A 20608-nucleotide genomic window follows, 5' to 3' on the forward strand; every position below is an offset into this window, starting at 1 on the left:
TCAGGCCAAAAAGCAAAGAGGACAAGGAAACTTGGATCCTTGAACAATGGAGCAAGTGCTCCTAAAACTAGGGGTAGAAAGGGCAAACCCTTGTCCACTATCCCTCAGTCTCCTTAAGGTTCCCCTTTTGATGAGGAGGAGTCTACTCCCTGTTCAGAACCTACACCAGAGGAGCTCCAAGTTGACACAGCTGAGCTTTTGGGTGGGGGGGGGGCTGCCAGGGAGGAATTGAGTGTGGCACAGCAAAAGTGTCCTACAGTAGAGGGTTTGAGACAACAAGCTGTCAAACAAGAAGCAGGGGATATCCGTGATTCTCACAGGGTTTACTGAGAGAACAATCTCCTTTACACAGAGGCAAGGGACTCAAAACCTGGTGCTACCAGGAGATAGGAGGAATTCCCTGTACTGCAAGGGAATGACTAAACACTGGCACATGACATCCTCCTTGCTGGACATTTGGGGCAAAGCAAAACTTGGGACAGACTGGTCCCTTACTTTCACTGGCCTCACATGTCAGAAGACACAAGAGTTTTGTCGCTCTTGTGTCACTTGCCAAGCCAGTGGCAAGACTGGTGGCATTCCAAAGGCCCCCTTGATCCCACTGCCTGTGATTGGGGCGCCCTTTGAGGGGGTTTGGATTGACATTGTAGGCGCCCTTGAACCTTCTGCTGCTTCTGGCAAAAGATTAATCTTCGTGGTAGTGGACCATGCCACTAGATATCCAGAAGCCATCCCTCTAAGGACCACTACAGCTCCTGCAGTGGCAAAGATCCTCCTGGGAATATTTTACAGGGTGGGCTTCCCCAAAGAGGTGGTATCAGACCGGGTTAGCAACTTCATCTCTGTATACTTAAAGGCAATGTGGTAGGAATGTGGTGTAACGTACAAATTCACCACACCCTACCATCCACAGACAAATGGATTGGTTGAGAGGTTTAACAAAACCATCAAAGGTATTATCATGGGACTCTCTAAAAAAACTCCGAAGGAGATGGGATGTCCTACTGCCATGCCTCCTTTTTGCCTACAGGGAGGTACCCCAGAAGGGAGTGGCCTACAGCCCAGTTGAACTCTTTGTTGGTCACCCTGTTAGGGGTCCACTTGCACTTGTGAAGGAGGGGTGGGAGCAACCCCTGAGACCCCCCAATCAAGACATTGTGGATTATGTGCTTGGCCTAAGATCAAGAATGGCTGAGTACATGAAAAAGGCCACTAAAAACCTTCAGGCAAGCCAAGAGTTACAGAAACAATGGCATGACCAGAAGGCTGTCCTGACTCCGTACCATCCAGGACAGAAGGTGTGGGTATTGGAGCCTGTGGCACCAAGAGCACTCCAGGACAAATGGAATGGTCCACATCTGATAGTGAAAAAGAAGGGTGAGGTCACTTATTTAGTGGACCTAGGCACTCCTACAAATCCTCTAAGAGCACTTCATGAGAACCGCCTAAAACCCTACTAAGATAGGGCACATTTGTCCCTACACATGGCCGCTGACAAGAAAGAGAGTGACACTCTCCATGACCTCTTCTCCAACACTGCAGCCGATGGCTCAGTGGAAGGAGTTATCTTTGCAGACTGCCTTACAGCCGAGCAAAAGGACCTCCTAGTTCCATTTTCTGACCTCTTTTCTCTGACACCTGGTCAGATCACTTGGTGTGAATACACCATAAATGCTGGAGACAGTTTGCTTGTCAAAAGTAAGATTTATAGACAGCCTGACCATGTCAGGGACTGCTTCAAATCAGAAGATATTGGACTTAGGAGTGACTGAGCACTCAGATAGCCCCTGGGCCAGCCCAGTGGTGCTAGTACCAAAGCCTCATTCTCAAAATGGGAAAAGGGAGATGAGGTTTTGTGTTGATTACAGAGGGCTCAATACAGTCACCAAGACTGATGCTCACCCTATACCCAGGGCTGAGGAGCTGATAGATACACTGGCATCTGCCAAGTATCTGAGCACTTTTGACTTGACTGCAGGGTATGGGCAGATCAAGCTATCAGAAGATGCTAAACCTAAGACTGCATTCTCTACCATTGGAGGGCATTACCAATTGACAGTAATGTTCGTTGGCTTGAAGAAAGCACCTGATACTTTCGAAAGGCTGGTGAATACATTCCCCCAAGGTCTGGAAGATTTCTGTGAAGCATATCTAGAGGATATTGCTGTATTCAGCGCCACCTGGGATGACCACCTGGTCCACCCGTGGAAAGTTTTGAAGGCACTGCAAAAGGCAGACCTCACTATTAAGGCGTCAAAATGCCAGAAAGGGCAGGGGAAGGTGGTTTATCTGGGACACATAGGTGGTGGGGAACAGATTGAACCACTGCAGGGGAAGATCCAGACTATTTTAGACTGGTCTCCCCCTACTACTCAGACCCAGGTCAGAGCCTTTCGTGGTCTCACTGGTACTACAGGAGGTTCATTAAGAATGATGGCTCCATTGTTGCACCTCTTAATGATCTTGCTTCCAAGAAAATGCCCAAGAAGCTATTATGGACAGCAGGCTGTCAAAAAGGTTTTGAGGAGCTTAAGCAGGCTATGTGTAATGCACCTGTCCTGAAAAGCCCAACTTATTCTAAGAAGTTTATTGTCCAGACAGATGCTTCTGATGTAGGGGCTGGGGCAATATTATCAGAACTAAACTCAGAGGGCCAGGATTAATCTGTTGCTTTTATTAGTAGAAGTTTGACTCCTAGAGAAAAGTGTTGGGCAGCCACAGAGAGGCCTTTGCTGTGGTCTGGGCCCTGAAGAAGCTAAGACCCTATTGTTTGGGATTCACTTCATTGTTCAAACAGACCACAAACTTCTCTTATGGTTAAAACAAATGAAAGGTCAAAGCCCTAAAATGTTGAGGTGGCCATTTCCCTACAGGGGATGGATTTTATAGTGGAACATAGACCTGGGAGTAAACACTCCAATGCAGATGGACTCTCCAGAGAGTTCCACCTTGACAATGAAGACTCGTCTGGGCAAGGTTAGCCTGATTTTCCCTTGTTTGGGTGTGTGTGTAATAAAGTACCCTCTTTTTGGCATGTTACCCCCCAGGTTCTTCCTGATGTCATTGTGTTTATAGCTTGCTTGTCAGTATGTTTCACTGTTTTCTAAATTGTCACTGGAGCCCTGCTAACCAGGACCCCAGTGCTCATGCTCTCTCTGGTTCCAAATATGTCCTTACATACTGGTAACCCAAATTGGCATACTGGTCCTCCCTTATAAGTCCCTAGAATATGGTACCTAGGTACCCAGGGTATTGGGGTTCCAGGGGATCCCAATGGGCTGCGGCATTAGTTTTGCCACCCATAGAGAGCCTATGCAAAGGCTTCTACAGGACTGCCATTGCAGCCTGTGTGAAATAGTGTATGCACTATTTCACAGCCATTTTCACTGCACCAAGTCACTTAGTCACCTGTATGTCAGATCTCCCAACCCTGAAGTCTAGGTGCAAAGTACCTGTGTGTGAGGGTACCCCTGCACTAGCAGAGGTACCCCAACGTTGTCAAGGCCATTTTACCAGACTTCATGAGTGTGTGGATGCTATTTTAGGCGTGCACTGGACATAGGTCAATACTTATGTCCAGCCTCACAATGGTAACCCGGAATATGGTCATATAAGGTGTCTAACTACTGGGAATTGTACCCCAATACTGATTCTAGTATTGGTTGTACAATCCCATGCACTCTGGGGGCTCCACAGTGGACCCTCAGTCCTGCCATGCCAGCCTTCTGAGATTTTCCAGGCAGCCCCAGCTGCTGCCACCTCACAGACAGGTTTCTGCCCTCCTGTTGCTTGAGCAGCTCAAGCCCAGAAAGGCAGAACAAAGGATTTCCTCTGAGAGAGGGGTGTTTCCCTTTGGAAATAGGTGTTACAGGCATGGGATGGGTAGCCTCCCAGAGCCTCTGGAAATGCTTTGAAGGGCAGAGATGGTGCCCTCCTTGCATAATCCAGTCTACACCGGTTCAGGGACCCTCAGTCCCTGCTCTGGCCCGAAACTGGACAAAGGAAAGGGGAGTGACTACTCCCCTGTCCATCACCTTCCCAGGGGTGGTGCCTATAGCTCCTCCAGAGTGACCCTGGGTTTTGCCATGTTGGATTCCAAGGTGGTGGGGCACTCTGGGAGCATCCGAGTGCCCAGTGCCAGCAGGTGATGTCAGCGACCTCCCCTGGTAGGTGCTTACCTGGTTAGGTGACCAATCCCACTTTGAGGGCTATTAGGGTCTCTCCTCTGGGTGTTTCTTCAGATTTGGATTGCAAGACTCCAGCAGGAATCCTCTGCAGCCTTTACTTCATCCTCTATCGAGGGAACTGCAGCTGAACCCTCCAGGAACTCTAAAAACAGCAACAAAGAAGCAAAGACGACTTCTGCAACATTGTAACTTCAGCTCCTGCCAGCAACTGCAACAGTTTCCAGGTTGTGCATCCCCGAGGACTGCCTGTCTTCAGCCTGCACCAGAAGAACCAAAGGAATCTCCAGTGGAGTGACGGAGTCACTTCCCTGCTTCAGCAGGCACCTCTCTCCAACGATGACCAGTGGCGTGGGTACCCTCTCCAGAAGAGGAGCGTGGATCCAGCAACACAGGTGGAGGACTGCCGTGTCCCCAACAGTCCCAACGTTCAGCTGTCCAACTTTGGTGGAGGTAAGAGCTTAACTCCTCATGAACGGCGTGACTTGCAGTTGCCAACCAGACAAGACTGCAATCATCCATCAGCGTGGGACATCTTCTGTACCAACCAGGAACCCGCATCTTTCTTCTTGGGTGCATAACTGAGTTTGTCTTCTCACAGGTGGTTCTTCTTTTGCACCTTCAACTGGGTTAGCAGGGACTCCTGTTCTCCCTGGACTCTTCAGTGCTTCTAGGACTTGGTCCCCTTCTTCCACAGGTCTTTAGGTCCAGGAATCCATTGTTGGTGTCTTGCAGTCTCTTCAGTTTCTTGCATAATCTTCTATCACGACTTCTTGTGTGTTTCAGGAAACTTACTGTGATTTACTCTGGCATTCCTGGGCTCTGGGGTGGGTTCTATCACTTAGCTTTTGTGTTTTCATACGCTCGCAGAGCCCCTCTACACACTACACTTGCCTCGGTGGGAATCCGACTTTTGCATTCCACTATTTTAGCATATGGTTTGTGTTCCCGCCTAGGCCTGTTGCAACCTACTGTGATTTTCACTATTTGCACTGTTTTCTAACTGTTTTACAGCTATTTCTGCATTCTAGTGTATAAACTGTGTATATTACTTACCTCCTAAGGGAGTATAGTCTCTAAGCTATTTTTGCCATTGTGTCACTAAAAATAAAACACCTTTATTTTTGTAATACTGAGTATATTCTTTTGTGTGTGTGTGAGTACTGTGTGACTATAGTGGTATTGCAAGAGATTTGCATGTCTCCTAGATCAGCCTTGGCTGCTCAGCTACAGCTACTGCTAGACAGCCTGGCTGCTAGACACTGACTACATTTCACTAATAAGGTATAACTGGACCTGGTATATGGTGTAAGTACCTTTAGTACCCACTACAAACCAGGCCAGCCTCTTACAATATGTTTGAGTATGGCAAGACTTCATAACACATTTGTCACCCCTTAAAACCGCAGTCTACTCCCACTCCTTCCTCACTGATCTGTTCATGGAAGGAGAAATTTGGCTTCCAGGTGGGTTTATTCCTGAGCCCTAGTAGTTTGCGGAGAAGTTGAGATGACCTTTGTAAGAGCCTATTTCAGGGGGTTTTGGGACAGGCAGAAACTACTGGGCCCAACTGTGGGGATTGCAGCTTTTTACTCCTGATGTCTGAGGCCCTGACTTACTATTGTTCCTGAGCAACTGGGACAAGAACCCCTTCAGCACTTAACTCTGTGGTAGCACAGGTCAAGCAGTCCAAGGCTTCTTGGTGTTTAGATGCAGGAGGTGAACGTAGGCTCACAACTCAAAATACGTTCAATAGCAGCAATAAATGATTGCCCAGTCAAATATTTATTTTTATGGAAAAAGGACTATTGTTATATGTACACAATGTAAAATATGGCATGAATAAATAATAATACAAAACACGAATACACTGTTCCCAGTAAAGAAAGAAAACACAGGGCAACCCTTAGGTTAGAAGCTAATGCCCTCACACATCCAAATGGATGTCATGCTTCATCACCGGGCAAGCTCCTCGTCAGACTGGCGCTGCAATGTCTGACGGGCACCCCTATAAGGGGGCTCTTTTCCGGAGATCTTTTCCCAGTAGCACTGTGCCGGATCAAAGAAAATAGAGCGAGTGGTGCCCAATTGCAGGCACCCACAAGTAAGGAGAGAGTAATGGCAGAACACAGAAGGGTTAAAATTGGTTCAACACCCTAACGGAACACCTAATTTAATGAACGTAGAAGGGTGATGGCCACATTAAAACCTAGGAGGAGAGTGATAGATGAGGTGATGCTCAAAACACTCTCGCACTCCACTGAAAGACTAGGGATTTAAGGAATTAGCCTAAATCCTAGGGCAAGAGGTCAACATGTTTCGTGTCTGTACGGTCCAACAGGATCCACCAACACTTCATCAGGACCAAAAAATATATCTCTGTACTTCACCTAAAGAAAACAATATAATGACACAAATTGCCTCAACTGACAGTCACATTAAACTCCAGTCACTTACAAAATGGCTGCACATCAGGCTAGTCTAATATAAGGGTCAACCTATAGAGTGAACACAAAAGCTTATACATCATGTCACATATGTAATGATACATTAAATGCACGCACAAACAATGGGTGGCACGCAGTGCACACACAGTGGTAGTGTATGTAATCAAAGTGTGAAGGCTTACCGTCCCATCAGTAAGATCGGACATCATAGTAAAACACGTGCCCAGAGGAGAGAAATATCACTAAAAAGACATGGCATAAAATGTACAAGTTGAGGAATACTCATAATATCAATGGAAATAGCCAACCCCGATCGTAGGGAAAGCAGGGGTCTGGATATAAACACAAATGCTCATATGACTCATCATGATATCAATTATAAATGCAGCTTAGTCAAATGCTAGATAATCGGTTCAATAAACAATGCATGTTGCAAATTGCAGTCAAAAACAATCAGGCTTAGAGTATGCGGCGATATCGCATCACAAGGACATTCATAGAAATGTATTAAAGAGACCAGTTTTGAAACTTAGTAAGTAGGAGAACAAACATACAGCAGATAGCCGTCCCGAGCATTTGTGTATATATCCAGACCCCTGCTTTTCCTACGATCGGGGTTGGATATTTCCATTGACATTATGAGTATTCCTCAACTTATACATTTTATGCCATGTCTTTTTAGTGATATTTCTCTCCTCTGGGCACATGTTTTACTATGATGTCCGATCTTACTGATGGGACGGTAAGCCTTTACACTTTGATTACATACACTACCACTAAGCATGACACCACTGTGTGTAGACTGCGTGCCACCCATTGCTTGTGCGTGCATTTAATGTATCATTACATATGTGACATGATGTATATGCTTTTGTGTTCACTCTACAGGTTGACCCTTACATTAGACTAGCCTGACGTGCAGCCTTTTTGTAAATGACTGGAGATTAATGTGACTGTCAGTTGAGGCAATTTGTGTCATTATATTGTTTTCTTTAGGAGAAGTACAGAGATAGATTTTTTGGTCCTGATGAAGTGTCAGTGGATCCTGTTGGACCGTACAGACACGAAACATGTTGACCTCTTGCCCTAGGATTTAGGCTAATTCCTTAAATCCCTAGTCTTTCAGTGGAGTGCGAGAGTGTTTTGAGCATCACCTCATCTATCACTCTCCTCCTAGGTTTTAATGTGGCCATCACCCTTCTACGTTCATTAAATTAGGTGTTCAGTTAGGGTGTTAAACCAATTTTAACCCTTCTGTGTTCTGCCATTTCTTCTCTCTCCTTACTTGTGAGTGCCTGCAATTGGGCACCACTCACTCTATTTTCTTTGATCCGGCACAGTGCTACTGGGAAAAGATCTCCGGCAAAGAGCCCCCTTATAGGGGTGCCTGTCAGACATTGCAGTGCCGGTCTGACGAGGAGCTTGCCCGATGATGAAGCATGACATCCATTTGGATGTGTGAGGGCATTACCTTCTAACCTAAGGGTTGCCCTGTGTTTTCTTTCTCTACTAGGAACAGTGTATTTGTGTTTTGTATCAGTAGGTTTGAGAGAATATACACGGGACCTTCAAATCTCCTTGTCCCTCATTTTTTGCTTATGAATAAATAATATACACAGTCCCCTGAGGTTAGTACCCTAATGTTTAATAGGCAGGATGTACTTACCTTTCTTTAATGGTTATTCCCCATTCATGATAACTTACATTCAGGTTAGGCTCCACTACAAGTCTGAGTCTCATAAGTTCCACTCTGACTGTACCAAAGTCAAAAGTGTCCCAGTGCCAAATGAGCTACTAGACAGAACACTTTCCCCATGGCCCTGCAGTCGTGCAATAAGTCTTACCCGTTCCTTAAGAAGTTTCTCTACCAGAGGCCCCAGGAGTGTTTGAGACTCGGATGTCCCAGAGGTCTGTAACAGCAACTAACTGTGAGTAGCACTCTTGGCTTTGCAGGGGCAGTTGCCGGTTGTCCATGGTGCTTTCGCCTATGACATGGTAAGTTCCTCTGATCCTTCTCACAGGTAGATGGACAATTGCTAGGGTTTCGATACATCAGTACTCAGGCATGCACAGGTCACCAAGGTGTCCTTTCCTCTGTGTCTGCTAAACCAGGCAATGATCATTGTTCTTAATGGGAGCCCCCCCCCTTCCCTGACATATGGAGTTGCCTGCTTTACTCAGCACATGAGTGACACCCGGATCAATACAGCATTAATGCACGCTTCAAGGAGGGCCACTCTAACATATAGGGTTGCTAACTTTACTCTGAAAATGGGAGATTGTCTGATCGGCACTGCAGTATTGCCATGTTCACAGCACCCCCTCTGGCATATATGGGGTCACCTACTTTACCGTACACATGAGTGACAGCACAATCTGTGCAGCAATGGCTAGCTTCAAGACAGCCACCTTCTGACATATGGGGTCGCCAACCTGAGCCTCCACCTGGGCAAAGGCCTGATCGGTGTAGCAGCCACTTCCTCAGACATCCTGACAGGGATACACTAGTGAATATCCCCTACTTTACCTCCTTCTTTCCATGCTATCACCTCTTCCTCACAGGGTACACTGGTCTCAGCAAGCAGACAGGCTCTGGTGCTCCATGCCCCCAAGCAGATGGTTTTAGATTTCCCTGAGTTATGTCGCTTCACATAGCTTGGAGACTTGCAAACCTTTGCCCCTATGTCTGGTCACTGGTAGAAGGCTCGCAGAGCTTCTCCTCCGTGGTATACAGACTGACTGACTGGTTGGCAGTTGGTAATTTTAGGGACCTCAAAGTCCCCTTCTTATAGTCCAATTCTAAGCACCAAAATTAGTCTTTGATTTGTGTGTTGGGAGCATGACTATTTGAAGTGCACACACCTCTACCCTCCTCCAGAAAGCAGCTTCTCACAGCAGGAGCAACTCCAAAACTGAAAGCCCCATAACACACGGCATGGGAGTGACTAGAGGGTCACACCTAAATGTCATCTACAGTAATAAGTGCATCAAAGAGTTATCCAAGGGCTCCACCCAACATTTTATGATTCTACTATAAGACTCATCTCCTTTCTAAAATGTGCCCAGACCACTTTCAAGGGATCCCTCTCCAATCAAATAGTACCCTTTGAATTGTACTGAAAAGTCTGGCTCTTCCTTCCTCCACTGTATGTCCTACCCAGCTCTCAGGATGGCATCAATCTACAAATCTGTCTGGAAGAATCCTGTACCTCCTCATGCTCCACTAGTCAGCCCTTTGTCTCCCAAATATAGAAACTAGAGTCTGCACACATACACCCAGCACAGCCATGCAGCTGCACATGCGCTGCACAGCACTACATACTAACTTGATTTAGCCCAAGCGTGAGTTAAGCACACAGCAGCAGAACTTTACATGAATGGGCCTTTAGGCCTCACTCCACTGACATGTTAAAAGACCTGTTTACTCCTACTGATCGCTACAGTGTATAGTGCTACCACTGTGCTTGTGCTACTTAACTCGTGCTAGAGGCAGTAACTTTTCACCATCATAAGGGTAGCGCTTTGGGAGTCTCTACCAGTACAAGACGACCTCAAATCATGAGGCAGGCCTATGTCATTGTGTACGCACATGATCCGCCCATGATAATACAAATCAGCACCAGGGATACAGATATCTTTATATCTGAGGGGCTCAGGGCAGAAGTACTCATCTGGCACCATGCGAGAAACATTTACCTCTCAACAACCATGATCTATTCTTTCTCTTGCTGCTCACAGTGTCAGTAATGTAGCGTGGACATCTGTAGGAAAATAATTACTCACAAGAAAGCTCCTGGTAGGGTTTATGACCGTAAACGGTAGGTTGACTGCTTACTAGGGAGTAACCAATGTGTTAAGCCATATCTATAGACGTTAGGGCAGCAAACTGATAGCTTCATTTCAGTTTTAGTCAAACATTTAAATATAATTATTGTTGCATTTACAAATGGCTCCTGTTACATTTTATATTTTGGTAGAATTCATGTGTCATTAAACGTTAGTACATATGGACTGAAGTATCATCATATTTGACTTGGTATTGAACGTCAAAGACTAGACTTGGCGCCTCATTATGAGTCAGGTGGAGCAGAAATACCTAATGGAATCTCACTTCACCTTATTTTGAGTGTGCCCGTTTTTCTCGATTTTACCATTCAGTGATTCTGCACAATAAAATTACATGAGGCTTTGGTTGCATTAGCAGCCAAGCCTATTTGCTGCAGCGTCCACAATCCTACCCCCACGAGAAAATATATTCTCCTTCTCCTCTACTCCCTCCCCATCCCCCACCCACAGTTGCCTGCATACATTTATCACCTGTCCAGAGTAAGTGGTAAATGTAATAAGCGTTAAACTCCACGGACCGGGAATTCTGTGTGGCTACACAACTGGATAACTCGGTCCCACAGAGTAATTTCCTATTCAGCAGGGGTGTAATTACATGACACGAGCGGATTTACTTCACAGTATCGGTAAAGTCACATCCAATTTTACCATACCCGACTCCTGTGAAACCAGTAATAAGTGTCCGGATCAAAGTTATATTTATACAAATTATGTTACTGACTGATTTCATGACAATGAGAGACTAACATCCTATGTAAATGTTATTTAACACCACAGTTTTGTATTTAAATAATATTTCTTTTATTCCAAGGTTAGTGACAGAATTTCCAGCCACCGGAGGAGCAATTCCATCATGGCAGATACGTACTGTGAAGCTTATTCGCTATGTCACTGGATGGGACTATTTTATCATTGCTTGTGAGATCATCTTTTGTGTGTTCATCTTCTATTACATTGTGGAGGAAGTCCTGGAATTGAAAATACACCGACTACAGTATTTTACCAGTATCTGGAATATTCTGGATGTTGTTGTAATATTGGTAAGATTATATTCATTGTTGTGTTTCCTAAACGATCTACCATTAGCTAATAAAACTGATGTTTACTTAAACCATTTTTATTTGACGCCTCGTCAGGGGTAGTATGCATTGTATAAAAACAATTACACTTATAATCCATTGAGGTGTTGATACGTTTATAGGAATAAGTTATATTGCATGCTGGGGTTTAAAAAATGTAAGTAGTACAACTTAGCAGAAAAAGACCCGATGCATGAGCTAGAGAACTCAAGCTTGTCTATACCTCCAAAAACTCAGTGCAAGACTGCCTCCCATTGGCACCCTTGCTGACGTGTGTGTCTCCTGATACTTAAACACAAGGAGTATGCAATTCCCTTTGGGGTACGAGAAAAGAAGAACATAGGTAGGTCAGCAGGGAACTGAGCAAACAGATCCGAGGGATCTAATTGGTAGGAAGCAAGAGCCCTCATACCCCCAGATGGGTGTCATGCTTCATCATTGGGCGGCTCCTTGTTGGGCCAGCTCTGCCTTGCTTATTGGTACCCTCAAGGGGGCATTTAGCCAGAGGTCTTTTTAGGATAAGAAGCTGATGTGAAGTGTAGGTGAAGCTGCTCTATGTGTAGATTGGTATAAAGGTGATTAAAAATAACTAAGAGGTACATAGGCGAGTTTTAATGTGAAGGTTCTCTTGTTACGAATACAAACAGTGAGTGGCTGAGTATGGGCGTAATTATCCAAAAACGCTCATAAGGATAGTCTTCATTTAGGTCGACATGTTGCCGCTATGGATCAGGGCAATTCATCAGGACAAATTAACCTGATCTAGGAGTGATTGGGAAGGCGGATGTGCTATTTATACCAAAATAACCAATCCCTTAAAAAAAAAAAAAAATGTAACCCTCTGTAAGCAAGGTATACATGCATATGTCTAAAATCTGGCCTGGAAAAAGCAAAGGCAGAGGTAAGAGAAATAACAAAAAAACAGAGGAGGATATACTGGCTGTCATACCCAAGTCAAGACATGATAAAGCATTAGGCCCTTATGATTCAATGCATGCCAAAGGCGAAATCACGCCTGTTGGTGAAAGTGCAGCATAACAAGAACAACAGACACACGCAAGCAGATGAGACATTAGTGAAGTGACGCATTAAATCTCTCAGAAAATACATAAAGGTAATCCAAAGTAGATCAGGTTAACATGACCGTGGTTGTCGCAGTTGTGGTGGAGCTTACCCAAAATCGGTAAATTACTGGCCTTATAGGTGATGGTACGGTCCGCGCTAGCTGTGGAATGAAAACTGAGGGAGAGGCACAGATAAAGATCTTTTAGCACAGCCTGCTGAGCAAGTGGAAAAAACAACAAAACGAAGCACAAAAGTGGAAAACAACAAAACAAGGCACAGTACGTTTGGTATACGGCGCTCTCATTAAGGGCAGCCTACCCCTCCCTCCCACCCTGGCGATGAGTGAGGGATCAGAGAGGGTGCGTATTTGTACCGGACTGTGCAGCCTTCCTTACTTCATTGCTCACAGTTCGGGAGCCTTATTGCACGGGTCAGTTTGGACGGCTGATCCGTATTAGTGCCACGGTGAGAATCCGTCGCCGTGGGTGGTCTGAATCTGTTAGTGTTACCTCGGGAATCAAGGTAATAGTCTCCCAAGGTCTCTTAACTGCCCATGGCGATATTTAGAAACAGGAGGCCCTCACGGCTGTTTGGTCTTAGATGCATATAGGACGCTAAGCTGAAGTGAGGCAGGGCTCCTAGTGATTTGCTTTCTTCTCTGCTTCATGTTGCAGCAGCATCAAGTTTTAATCCGCTGTCTTGGGGGTAGTCAAAGCGTCAGTCTCTGGACTCAGTTTGCATCTGTTTATTTATCACGAACACTTCTAAGTTTAAAAAAAAAAAAAAGTTTAAAAGGGGGTCACCTGATATTCATTATAGTGCCAGAAATTCCAAAATGGCTCAAAACGTTTACGAGCCAGTCTGTCTTAAATGTTGCATTTTCCGGTGTATCAACTCCTTAACAACCAGTTACAAGGGTAACTGTCAATCTCAGTTAATGAATTGGTAGCCATGCCATCTCTGGACAATCGTGTGTTCTTGCTGAGTCCTGGTTTCTTGAGCAGGACAGGACACAGAATGCACGAAATATACAGGCGGAGCCCGTCTGTTTATCAACGTGTGCAACTTTGGCCACAGTTGTTGGTACTCTCATGCCCCAGGCTTAACCTCCGGAACTGGCATGGTTCAGGGGAGGTGTATATGAGATAGACAAAATGAATCATTGAAGTGGCACCTCTGGCTAAACCTCCTGTCTGCCATCCCCTCGCATGCCATTTGTCAGCCCGGAGGATTAGTAGCAAACAGTAGACATACCTGTTCCTAGAGCCTAATGAAACTTCAAACTGAACAAGGGACGAGCTATTTTGGAGTGGTCTCAGACCCCTTCCTTTATCAAGTAGTTCAGTTGCGCAAAGTGCTTAATTGTTTTGTCAACACTCGGTTTCTTTGTATTTGTCACTGTATAGACACATAAAATGAATACTTACATAAACATAAAGCTGCAAATATGTCCCAATATTAAAATAAACCCAAAGAGCTCTTGAGTCTATCTACAACCACTACTAATCCTCATTTAATCATTAAAACAAAAACAACATTCTGTGGAAATGGAATGGCAAAAAGCATTCTTCATCACAAAAAACAATGATCCACCAAAGCAAATAATTTTAGTGTGTTATGACTGTTTTGTATATAATGCCTGAGGTCCAGAAATAGTTTTAAAAAAAAAAAAAAAAAAAAAAAAAAACACCCAATCTTCCCATTTCAATCCACTGAAAGCCATTGCTTCGTGGACCATCATCTCTGCAGCAAAGGGTCACCAGTGCTTTTTCAAGGACAAGGAAGATATGAAAAAGCAGCGTGTGCCCTCGCTGTTCATTAAATGAGGAAACCTGACAGCCCCTCTTGTAAACCTCCAAATTACTCATCACAGGATTGCAGGCGTAGGCAATCCAAAGAGGGTGGCTCTTAAATATCAGTACATTTCCACTGCATTTCTGAAAGATCGAATGAGTTGTCTTCAAGGCAGCAGTATGGTCAGTGGCAAGGAGGCATCAGGTCAGGACCATGATCTCCCTCCCTCATCCCCTCAGGAGGGAGAAATTCCATTACATATGGTGAATGGGTAGCGCCTTGAAAATAATTTACTCCATCAAAGCGTCCTGACAGTCTTTTTCCCCTCAACTGGAAGGAAATATTGATGCCTTGTTACCATATGCCCTCTAAGGAGGGAAAGGAAAACAGAAAAGAGATAGGCCCACATTTCAACATTGGCGTTAAAAACTACCTACCACTGCGGCGACGGCTGCCAAAAGACAGTCACCATGGCTACCAGCCTTTCGGCCATATTATGCCCACAGCCGGATTTCCACACAAGAAGGGAGGAAATCCGGCTGTGGCCATACCGGCACATGGCGGTAAGGTGGCGCTGCTACCACCAGCAGCGCCATGCCAGTAGATCGCTGCCAGACGTATTATGACCAATAATACAGCCTGACGGTGTTCCGCTGGCGGGCACTGCTGGCTGTAGCAGCGCCCCCTCCCGTCTCCAGCCGGAGGACCCCCTGGATCCAGGTAAGTCGGGTCTCCGACAGGGGGTGTTGTGTATGTGGGGGGTGTGAATGTGTGTGTGAATGCGGGTGTGTGTTGAGTGTTAAATGTGTGTGTGCATGTACCGATGTGTGAGTGCGTGTATGTTGTGAAATGTGAATGTGTGTTTGGAAGTGTGTGCGGATGTGTCTGTGATTGGATGTATGCATGCGTGTATGTATGTGTGTGTGAAAGGGAGTGGATGTTGGGGGGTATGGAGAGGTAGGGGAGGGTGGGGGGGTAACTGGAGAGGTAGGTGGGGAATACCCATATCAGTGACAGGGAAGCAATTCCCTGTCACTGATATGGCCTACCGCCATGGTTTTCGTGGCGTTACAAACACCATGAAAGCCATGGCAGTAGGCGGGGTCATAATCCCTCAGGCGGCACAATGTCAGCCACCAGGCTGGAGATGAATATCTCCATCCCGGTGGCTGTTACTGCTGTGGCGGTCGAAGCGGTACATTGGCGAGTTGGCTTCATCCAACCCGCCAATGTCATAATGTGGCGGTAAGTGTCACCAGCCTGTTGGCGGTACTTACCGGCACATTATCACCGACGACCGGGGTCGTAATGACCCCCATATTGTACCAGGAAGCTGCGCTTTGCAGTATCTGATTTTTTAATCTTGCGCAAAAATTAGCCTTGGTCTCCAGTGGGCATTTCAGGTCTCCCAGGGCATGCAGATAGGGATGACACCTCTGATCTGCTCTCTCAGGGAGATGAAATGCAAAATTATGGTTAGAAGTCCGAGGGAGGTATGCCTTGTGCCTGGGGCACTAGCTCCCTAATCCCCAATGTTTGTTGTTTGACCAAAAGTGATTCCTTGTGTCCCTGACACATTTCTAGCCTCTCAGGGGAATCCCTGATCTGTCCCTTACCGTACCTGAAATCCAGATAGCGGTTAAAGGCCAAAGCCAACCATGCCTTGCACAAAGAAGTCCGGCTACCACATCATTTTGTTTCAGGTCTCTTTGGCAAGAGCAGTTGTGGGGTGCTGCTGTGAGCGCATCTGACATTATTTGGTCTTTTATAATTTAATTCATAAGGGGGCGCATTAGAAGTTTGATGGGCCTTTTGACTAAGCTTGGAGTGATTCTACTATGAGCGTCACCTTTAAACGACAACCCTTTCCATAATCCACAAACAAACATCTCTTCTGGAGTCAATAATCTTCACGCACCCTGACCTATTTGGCCATGAATAACCACACCTTTAAGTAAAAGTTAGAAAGTTTATTTCCCTAAATTAACAATGCCAAAGTCACGTAAATTAATCTCAAAACCAAATGATAAACATACATGAATAACAGTGGCTGACTGAATCTTCTAAAGAATCTCAATTTACCCAATGCATTAGCAATTAAGTATGCAAGAGTCACAGTACAAATTAATAGCAAGAATAACTGCACAATAGAAATGCATATATCAAGATTCAACAGGTAAACAACATCAATTCTTTGTTAATTGTAAAGTTAACATTTCCAGCGCTCCCTAACTAACTTTCTGATTAGAATAACGTGTTTGGGCTTCATGCAAAACAATTTTAGTCAAAAGATAATTTGGAAAATATCTAGACTATGGCTCTATCAAGTAGCGGTTGGCACCTAGAAACAAAATACAATTGACATCAAGGACAATAGCATTAGTTATACCTCTTCTCATATGGATCACAAAGCTGTGATTTCTTTGTCATGTGGACATCTGTCTGGTCAGCTTCAGCAATGGGGCAGTGAAAGGGAATGGTTGAGACACGAAGGACTTCTAACCTATCTGAACTATTTAAGGCACGATTTCTAAGCAATGTGCATTCAGCATTAGAAATGTAAGCAATAAAGTCAAAGTTAGAAATAAAGTTGTTAGGAACTGGGGTGACGTGGCAAGCAAAATGGATTAAACCCAGATCTGTGACTGGGGGTGAATGTTTGAAAAGTTTCAACACTCTGTCCATTATTTTATTTTGTGATATTGCCTTGGTCACTCAAGTGGGCACATTTTCTAAGTCACACATTATTTTCTATGTTAGCTTGATTCTACGCAAATTCTTAACCCATAACAAATTAAAATCATTAGTAATTATTTCAGCTTTCACATTCCCTCCTCTGATGACTAAATATGTCATCAAACCTTACATCATTCCATAAAAATTTTTGTTCATCTAAAAGCTATAACTTTTATTTCTTCTTTCCCTTTTCGAATCTTCTATAAAGTACTTTTACATTTTAATTTCTTCCCTCCGCTGATCATTTTCCAACTTCTTTATTTTAATCACATGATACAATTTATAAATTCCCTCTGCTCCAATTATACAAGTCACAATAAATAATATTATCTGTAATATTTTCAAAATTATCTATTTTCCTAGGTTGCCCAGCCAATTTCCCACAGGAGCAAAACCTTTGCCAACCTTTTCTCAGACTCCAGACTCTTTCAACTCTTTCAAATCAGCGCTATCATTAGTCAAAATATTAATAAGGCTTATAACTTCTTTACTATAGTTAGGTATAAATGTGCAACAATGTTGTGAGTTCAGCATTTTACAAACTCCGCCCTCCTTTGCTGAAAGGATGTCTAACGCAAGGCAGTTGTGAAGAGTCATAGATCTTACAGCATCCATTTCTGTATCCATCAGGATCATAGCTCCTGAAAAATTTGTCAGCATGTTAACCACAATAGTGGGCAACTTTCACATTTAAAAAAAATTCAGAATAACTCCCACTGAAAGAATTAATGCTCTAAATAAGTCTCCAATTATGCCAGGATATGATTCCGCTTTTGTCTATGTAATTCATTCATTTTAGGTACTCTCTTTAGGTTCTCAAGTTGATAAATCTTTGGGAAAACTATCCCCAAATAACATGTGCCATACCACCCCCTTGGAAGACAGTAATACGCATTTGGTCCACAGATGTAATAAACTCCTGGAATTGCTGGGTCTTGTCCATTTAACATGAAAGTTAATTTACTCTAGAATTGAAACACATGCCTACGTTCATTCGTTCCCACAAACTGTGTCAGTTCTAGATTTTGGCCTATACACAAAGCTTCCCTACGTGTTGTGCATCTAAAGCTAATTTCCCTTGTGTCCTAATTTCACTAAATGCATGATCATTTCTAAATGTCCTTTTCTCTAAGCCCTTCTCTTAGTCCTCCTTTAATGCCTTTCTCCTGTCATCAGTCTGATCTAAGAAACTCTTTTCTATGGGTGTAAGCAAGCATGTGAGGTTGTTTCTGTGAGCACAAGCTGTGCCAAAGGTTAATGTAGGTTCACAGAATCCTCTCACTAATTCTAGGGTATTTTCCTTAGCTACTCTACTCAGTTAATTATAGGAACAAACAAAAACACTACATCATGATTTGAGTAGAAGTACTGAATGTATTACTGGTTATCGAATCTTGTTAGGAAAAGACTGCAATGTATTCCATAAGTAAGGGGGCAAACTATGGTAAGTAATTCCTTCCTCCACTGATGAAAGGATCTGCCTACAAACATAACATTCTCTCGCATTCGTCATCTCAACATATTCATGCAATAAGTGGTAGAAAACATTAGGAAAAAGTTCTCCTTGGGAGCTGTCTACATGCAAATACTTCTCATCTATTCTAAACCTGTCTAATTCCATGAGTGTAGTAGCTGTTTCTAAAGCAGAGGTATGGTTGGCTACAGTCTTGTCACGAAAAGTCATACTCACAATGAACACCAAACACAGTATCTTGCACACAATCATCAAACCAATACCTATGTATTTACCGCTTCTACTGTTTGCTAAACTGCTGATTGCAGTTAATCATGATCTGTAAAGAATCCAAAAGTAGAAGAGAAAATTATAACTATGCAGCAAAAAATAAATAATCTTATCTTCTTTAGCAGTTATTTACAGCTTTCAGTCTGTCTTGCAGTGCCTTGTCAAAAATAAGTAGCTTGTCAAAATTGTCAATTGGTCAAAATCAGGTTATTGAAAGGTCTCTTCTGCACCTTTCTTAGCTTCAAAATTTTACAAAGTTCAGTTTTTTGACCTCTTTCACATGCCAGAGTATTGACCTGTAATTTCTCGATCTAAACAAAAAGACAAAAATTCACTCTGCCAATCACTTGTGGTTGCATATTCCCATTCAGGACGTGCGTATCTCCGATTTGCAATTCTCTTTCTTTTCAATCTTCGATCTCCATTTAACTCTTCATCGCTCAAGTCTTCTCTTCTTGTTGAGTCTATTTCTTCTTCAATTGTTGTCACTGTAATTGCTTCTTTTCTCTTTGCTTGTGATTTTGGCCACTTATCTCCTTTCAGTGGACCTTTTATCAATGCTCTTTTCAGTGTTGGACTTGTAACTTCACTTTGCTCTGCAGGATTTTCATTTGACACACCTGCGACTGGTTCAGGAAGAGTCAGATCTTTTTGGCTTTGATCCGCCTCAACTCTTTCCACCTCGGGGTCTGTTTGCTATGTTTCTTTCAAGATCCTCTGCTTCTGAGAGAGCCCTCCTCTGACTAGACTCTTCTGTTACCTCATTTGAGGTTGGTTCACTGTTGCTCTCCTGTATGTTGTCCACTTCGTCTCTCACGGGAGTGTTTACACTGTCTTCGGTTTGCTCAGATTCAGTCTCTGATTCTGGAGTTTGTCCGGAGGTTGTTGGTACTTTCCGAGTATGGCTGGCATAAATCCAGTTTAGAACTCCAGCGCACTTCACAGCTGTAGTAGTTACCAGTACTACTTGGTACGGCCCTTTCCACCTGGGCTCCAAGCAAGTCTTCTTCATGTTTTCTGATGACAACCCAATTGCCCGCTCTCAGGTTGTGGCTTTGATCTTGAGATGGTTGCAGTGTGGTGGCTTCCACCTGATGAGAGAAACAGCGAACCACATCAGCCAGACCCTTGCAGTAATCTAACACCATATGATCTGTTATGTTTACAAGCGCATTTGCAGGAACCGCTGGCAATCTCATTGCTCTGGCCATCAGGATTTTATGCAATGACAGTCCAGTTTTCCTGTCAGTGTGTTTTTCATACTCATCAGAACTAACGGCACTGTGTCTGGCCTTTCAGATCGTGGACCCACGCATTTTTGTACTTTTGACTTTGAGGTACCATTCATTTGCTCAACAAGTCCTGAGGCTTCAGGGCGGTAGCTACAATGCAACTTCTGCTCAATGTTTAAAGCTGAGCATAGTAATGTTATTACTTCATTGTTGAGGTGACTTCCTCTATCTGATTCTAAAGAGACCGGAAAACCAAATTGAGGTATCAGTTTCCTAAACAATAACTTTGCTACTTGGAAGGCTGTCATTTCTTCGTGTCGGGTAAGCGTCAATCTAATGACTAAAGATACAAATCACCAACACATAGCTCAATCCTCCACACACAGGCATCTCAACAAAATCCATCTGCATTCTGCTAAATGGACCTCCTGCTCTTCCAGTGTGGCTCATACTGACCACAGTCCCTTTTCCTACGTTCATC

General features: G+C 44.1%; 1 protein-coding gene across 3 annotated transcripts in view; it reads left to right on the forward strand.

The window, feature by feature from the left end:
- The window catches only part of LOC138300760 (polycystin-2-like protein 1), a 2286574-nt gene that overhangs the window by 876382 nt on the left and 1389584 nt on the right, over positions 1–20608 (forward strand). For all 3 annotated transcript variants that reach the window (XM_069240515.1, XM_069240516.1, XM_069240517.1), the window contains one exon: positions 11289–11517. In XM_069240515.1, coding sequence (XP_069096616.1) covers positions 11289–11517 — 229 coding nt within the window. The remainder of the gene's footprint in view (positions 1–11288; positions 11518–20608) is intronic.

Source organism: Pleurodeles waltl, chromosome 6, assembly GCF_031143425.1.
Source record: "Pleurodeles waltl isolate 20211129_DDA chromosome 6, aPleWal1.hap1.20221129, whole genome shotgun sequence".
Taxonomy (NCBI): Eukaryota; Metazoa; Chordata; class Amphibia; order Caudata; family Salamandridae; genus Pleurodeles; species Pleurodeles waltl.